The sequence below is a fragment of the Amblyomma americanum genome, chromosome 9, assembly GCF_052857255.1.
Source record: "Amblyomma americanum isolate KBUSLIRL-KWMA chromosome 9, ASM5285725v1, whole genome shotgun sequence".
Classification (NCBI taxonomy): domain Eukaryota; kingdom Metazoa; phylum Arthropoda; class Arachnida; order Ixodida; family Ixodidae; genus Amblyomma; species Amblyomma americanum.
Window position 1 is genome coordinate 132,202,926 of NC_135505.1, and position 6,692 is coordinate 132,209,617.

The 6,692-nt window shown below is 45.0% G+C and overlaps 1 protein-coding gene across 1 annotated transcript; it reads left to right on the forward strand.

The window, feature by feature from the left end:
- The first annotated feature begins 618 nt into the window (after positions 1–618).
- Positions 619–6,224, forward strand: LOC144105532 (uncharacterized). Its single transcript, XM_077638653.1, has 4 exons — positions 619–783; positions 3,074–3,257; positions 4,792–4,933; positions 5,769–6,224. The coding sequence occupies exons 1-4, from the start codon at positions 702–704 to the stop codon at positions 5,853–5,855; spliced, it is 495 nt and encodes a 164-aa protein (XP_077494779.1). The 5' UTR covers positions 619–701; the 3' UTR covers positions 5,856–6,224.
- Positions 6,225–6,692: the final 468 nt, after the last annotated feature.

Genomic DNA, 6,692 nt, shown 5'->3' on the forward strand with positions numbered 1-6,692 from the left:
CAGTGACGTCACCAATCAATCCCCAATTCGATATACTAATGACGTAATGACGTCACCAATAAATCATGAATTGGGTTGCTATATCTATTTGCTATGAGGGCCGCCATCTTGAATTCCTCGGACTTAGAATTAAAATTTCACCCCGAAGAGAAATGGTAGCAGACCCCAAGAGATCGAGAAACGTGATGAGTAAGAGCTAAAGCTATTAAGAGAATTTGACTATCGCAAGCGTGCGTTAGAGGTAACAAAGCGCGTACCACAAGTTAAATAGGTGGTTTTCAGTCTAATGGGGTCATTGTAATAACCTTCTCTGCTAGTCGCGTGAAACGAAAAAAGAACAACACAAGTGTGTCTCGGAACTTCGAGGACAGCGCTGTGCCGCGTATTTGAGCACCGAGCGCAGAGGATCGAGAAGGTCGTATTTCAGGATACAAATAAGCGCAACTTCTATGAACCTTAACCACGTGCGTGCACTGGGTGGGTGTCCTTGCAATGCATGTGTAGGCGCGGCAAAACCAATGCCGTCCTGTGTAGGCGTCAGAAACAAGGGCAGTCTGCAAACTGTGGCAAAATTATGTCTGTGGTATAAATAGTTCCCCGTCGATGCCCTGTTGGAACTGCAGCTGGAGTGTTTGGCGACGACTGGGAAAAAGAGTTTCGATTCTAGAAGCACTGGCTGGAAGAAACTCTTTGTGAGGACAATGATTGCGGCAGCTTTGCTTCTGGCTTGTGTGGGCCTTGTTTCGGCCTCCACTCAAACTCCGAACATCAAAGTGTGCTCTGGTACGTTCCAGTTTTTTTTCTTCTCAGGCGACGCGCTCAACATTTGCAGACTGTTTCAAAATCTAAAAGTTAGAATGAGTTCGGTTCGTGTTCTGCATATAACGATAATTTTTTGGCTAGAAAAGGAGTACTCCTGACAGTCGCAAAACTGACTTGGTATGTTTTCGATAGCGTTTGTGTATGTCACATTGTGAGGTGAATTGCTTGGTTTATGGTTTTTTGTGGGTTTAACGTCCCAAAGCGACTCAGGCTATGAGAGACGCCGTAGTGAAGGGCTCCGGAAACTTCGACCACCTGGGGTTCTCTAACTTGCACTGATATCGCCCAGTACTCGGGCCTCTAGAATTTCGCCTCCATCGAAATTCGACCGCCGCGGCCGGGATCGAATGCGCGTCTTTCTGGTGAGCAGCCGGGCGCAATAACCACTGATCCACTACGGCAGCGTAAGGTAAATTGTAAGATGTTTGCAAAATTATGGTCACAAATTTATTCAAGCAATGAGCCGACTTTATTCAGTTTTATTTGACAATTAGCTTGTTTATTCATGCTCTTTGTAGGTTCAGAGATGGCTTTTTCTAATAGAACAGTCCGTTCGTTATTACGAATATACGTACAAGAGGTCGTACACCCTAACAACCACAGTTGATTTATTGAGGTGGTGGGTTCGACTCCCACTGCCAGCCGGTTGCCCACCGGTTTCCTCCATTGGGTCCAAGCCATGGCCCGGCCCGGTGACCGGATTTTTCAGGGTGAATGCTTTGGAATGAAAATGGAGTCGCTTGCGCCTTGTTTGCAATAGCTAAGTGTTCGTATGTGAAAGAAGGCAGACGTTCTCGACAGTTGCCGAGTGTTTCCTAATCTTTTGCTGGCCCGAAAGACGCGGGTTCGATCCCGGCCGCGGCGGTCGAATTTCGATGGAGGCGAAATTCTAGAGGCCCGTGTGCTGTGCGATGTCAGTGCACGTTAAAGAACCGTAGGTGGTCGAAATTTCCGGAGCCCTTCACTACGGCGTCCCTCATAGCCAGAGTAGCTTTGGGACGTTAAACCCTCATATACCTAAACCTGTTTCCTAATCTTTATGCTGCACGGTAACAAAGCATGTCGGCACGGGCTGCAGCGGGACCTAAAGTTTAGCGGAGACAATACAAATGAGCACAAAAACACGACCATGCTAAACTTCTAGTGCGAGGAAGAGAGAAAGCGGATATATTGAGACCGGATAGAAGTGCGGCAAGTGCTGATGAGGGAGAGAATATACGTTTATTTTCACTTTCCGCTTTTTGATGTTTTACCTGTGGTGATCAGACTGCTAGTTAGCGGTCAGCTAGGAATAGCAGAATGTCGTCATTATTAACTACGAGACCGAATGCTAGGTTCTGAGTGGTCTTTTTGCAGCAAACTATGCAGTATGACTGCCGAAGCATTGCATGCAGTCAGGTGTTCTGCGCTCACAGCGCAAACGAAAGGTAGCGACCGAACTCTGCGAACCATGCCATATCATTTAAGCTCAGTGTTCACTACTTACCATATTTGTAGGAAAAAAATTGCAGTATAAAATTGGTAGGGGCTTAACAGTTAAATCTGGTAGACACACGAAAGCAGGTGTTTATTCTTCATCTGGAGGGCACACTTAATCTCCGCCTTAAGGGTATGGCGCAATATATTTAATGACTTTATGCCCATATATGCAGAATCGGTCATTCATAGATGGGGGCGAGTTCTCATAAATGTACCAGCGCAGTGGCGCAGCGGTTAAGCGATGCTTCCAGAAAGGGGTTGTAGCGCCGAAAAGGACAACACACAGCAAGCGAGACGGGACAGGCGTTTGCTATGTGTTGTCCTTTTCGGCGCTACACCCCTTTTCGGGAAACATGAACCATGGAAACCATGGAACATGGAAACAAGTATTACTCAGTTAAGCGATGCTCCACTGCACTGACAGGTGGGCGTTTCTATCACAGCCACCCGTAGAGATTGTGCGAACCGTGTTGCTCTTCCCGAGTGACCTCTCTCGCAGCTGGAGCGACACTTCTCCGAACTAACCCGAGGTTACCCGAGTAACTTCTCCGAACTTACCCGAGTAACCCGGGTTACCAGGCAACGGCACAAGATCGAAAGAACGTACGTTCGTACGGCGACAAAATTCGTGTTCTGTGTTGATCAGCATATAAGTGCCTTCACGCTAAAAGTTTATAGAAAACTAACTGGACTTGCGAAAACCTCACGGAACTACCAGTGCGGTCTGCTAGTGAAACAAAGGTCATAATTATCCCGTTACTGTTGCTTGCAGGGAGTTCGGCAAGCAGCATCCTGGTCATCGATGACGTGACCGCGTCCAACGTCAAGGTTGGCTCGACCATGACCCTCAAGTACAGTGTCGAGTTGGAGGAGGAGGTGTCTGGAAATCCGCAGCTTGTGTTCACCATGACGTCAGGAAGCACGAAGCTGCCGTGCCTCAGCAATGTCGGTTCGTGGTCAGTGAAATTAAGTCTCGGCCAAGCTTCTTAAGCCCGGGACGAATCTGCTTGCTTTCCTGCGCTCACCATCTTTAATGAACAATGAGGACGAATTGAGGTAGACCTACTTCGATAGATTACGGCGTTCTAACGGCAAAAGAGGCAGATTTATCTAAAAACGGAGCTTTTACAAGTTGGAAAAGACCCAGAAGGAAATGCCCGTATTCAAGCAAAACTTGTTGCTGGACGAGTTGGTGCATATTCTTTGGTTGAACATTAGTGCAACATAAAGCATTCACGTGACATAAAACATTCGCGCGTCGTCCTGTCTTCCTTTCACGTGAATGTTTTATGCTGCTCTAGTTTTTACTGAAGAATACCTGTATTGTTTCAATTTTATTTGTTCAAGGCATACTAAGTTGAAGTCACGACCTTTATTTGCACTGCTAGGCTACACTGCCTTTCTCTTTCAAGCGATGATTATGGAGCGACCACAGTAAATTTCACAGCCACAAGAAAAATACATGACTAAAGCCTGCTCCCAATACATTGCGTTAACTTTCAAAGAAGATTTTATGCGAAGCATAGTTCCTTGCCACCATCATTCAGGAACAAAAACTAGAAATTACCAAAACAAACCACGATGAGAGTTATGATAGGCGCCTGCTTCTCAGGTTCTGTTGTCTAGATATGGTGAGAACACAATCAGCGGTAAAGTGACTATGCGCCGAATAGCAATTTAGTGGGAAGTCAGCGCTTGTGTTGTGCGGTCGTAGTGACATGTTTTGTGCTTCCTTTTGTAGACTTAGCTATGGATAACCGACCAGCATCAGTACCTAGAATCACGGGGACTTTTTTGTCACTGATGTCGCCTGCAGTTTGAATCAAGTCGCGCGCGCAAAAAAAAAAAAAGTTTCTTTTTTTGAAATTCAATCTTCTCGGCAATAAATTGCTATTTTGCCCGAAATAAACATCAGCAGAGCCGGAAAGAAGTTAGCAATTGATTTTTTACTAAGCACATGATTTAGATGGAGTTGTCTGTATGTTCCTTTAACATGCTCAAGCTGAACTTAACACCTTATTAAGAATACAAGGAGAATGAGTGCAATAATTTAGTGTTGTAGGAAGCCCCGTAGCTAAAAGCCACCAGGGCGCCTCCTGCCCAGCTAATCTCAGTATCCGGATTTGATATTGTTTCCTCGCTCCTACTGCCTACAAGGACACGGGAAATTAATGATTTGTGAACGCTAAATGGCATCCATAGTTGGACCACCAGATGATTGAAGAGTTTGGTGAGCTTAACAGCAAACAATATGTATTTTTAAACTTTAGCGTATGAGTGCCTACCTAATGGCACTGAAATAACGCAGTTTCTTGACTTTTCACCCACAGCGTAATAAAATATTAATACCCTTATTTTCGCGTTTTTCAACACCATACTTTCCCCCGCTCATGGGAAGGGCCAACAGCCTGGAAGTTCTTTCTTCTACAGCTGCTTGTCGTAGAAGAGAGCGAAATATGTAACCAAATTTCTCTGCCCTGCATCTTGCAGTACGTACAAATTATGCGGTGGCACCGGGAAAATTGAAAAACAAATAGCCTCTTCCTGGAATAACAAGTGCCCCATACCCGCGGGAAACTATACGAACAGCATAGACGCCCAGATACCAAGTTTGGCCGGAGTCTTGATCACAGTAAGTTGTAAAAATTTGGTCCACCTTTTTCGCACAAAGTAAATTCGGTAACCTGCAGTGGTTCCCACTTTCGTTTTAAGAACTGGCATTCGGTGACGCTGTGTTCACATTTAGGCTTCGTTTTACGTGGGTTGACAGCTTCGGGGGGAAGTTAGAGTAAGGTTAATTGAAACTGCCGACTTCACTGGCATATGCGTTTATATACTAGGAAGTATGTAAGTCAACCAACCAACCTCCTCCCATGTATCGCCGTATCTGCGACGCTTAAAAAAATGCAGGAATTCATGACAGCCTCCTTGTAGTATAGCACTTGCAGCGCTTGCAGGCCATAGCACGTGCAGTGCACCAGACATCATTTCCAATTTTCTTGAGATGTATGGCACATTAAGTGACATGTAAGATGGTAAATTTCCATTATACAATGACAGAGGGTAGCCAGAGCCTTCCTTAAGCGCTTCTTTTACACAGTCGTGGAGAAATTTTTTTCAAATAAATAAATAAATAAATAAATAAATAAATAAATATATAAGTAAATAAATAAATAAATAAATAAATAAATAAATAAATGTTTACAATGACTTTTAAAGAATGAACGAACTGGATAAGCATCATATAAAAGATTAGCGGTCAACATCGAAGGAAAATGCTCAAATGTTCATACAAAGCAAGAGCTATAAATGTTGCATGAGCTCTCATGTTTAAGCTTTCGGCGCCATGCTCAGAATAAATTTTGATAATAATCTTTGGCAGTTTGTTGAAAGTACTTGCGCTTTCTTTTGTTTTTAGCGCCGTTGCTGTATTTGAGTTATTTTTTATTTTTGTTCTTGCTTTGCAGACCGACACCTTACACGTCAAAATAGAAGGCAAAAACAATGGAAAATCGCTGGGGTGTGTAGAGTTTGACATCGAAATCGAAAAGTAGCGAAGCGAGCAGTAAGAGAAACGCAGCTTGCCAAGAGCCTCCTGCACAACCGAACAACGCAAGCGCAACACCCAAAAAATCGCAGTTGGGAAGAGTGTGTGAGGTTCTCTTCTGCAGGTGTTGTGGTAAGCGCGCGAAAGCCTTGGGAGTTTCGGTGAATGCCACCAAAACGAATATGTGGTAAATTCGCTGGTCAATAAAAATGTTGCCATTGCAGTGCGTTACTAGTAACGTGGAGAGGTTACTGATGTACCTCACAAACCGTGGTCTTCGGAATTTTTTGTTTTTGTTTTAATTGCGCAAATATACCCTTCGGCATAAGACAGCTATACGCATTATGCTGACCTGTGTCGGCTATAAAAATGCCAACAATGCCCGGCGTTGCGGCCAATGCGTCGACTCTATTGTCAGGTGTTACGAAAGGGTGGAAATCCTGGCTGTCAAGATTTGGCATGTGTGCCGCTCGAATTCCGGGCAAGTTAGCCGGAAGTGGTCTACCGCCGCTTCTGGAGCGGTAACGGGGCAGTGTAATTGAAACACTTGTGAAGTAGCGGACAATTAAGCTTTTTTTCAAGCAGTACGGCGTCATCTGAGGAAAGCTTCAGTATAGGAAGCGGGTATTTCACCTACAGTGGATGTGACACCTTGTCAGTTGCCCCAAGATGGTGCGTAGTGCATCGAGCCCACACAACTCGAACAGGGCAGCTGATATTATTGCACATTGTGGACACATCGCCGACGATATCCAGGGGACTGGCTACGCGCCGTAGAGCCAGAAATGCTAGTGTGGAATGTGCAAACAGGAGAGGACGGGTCGGTGGTGCAATACGGAGGCGG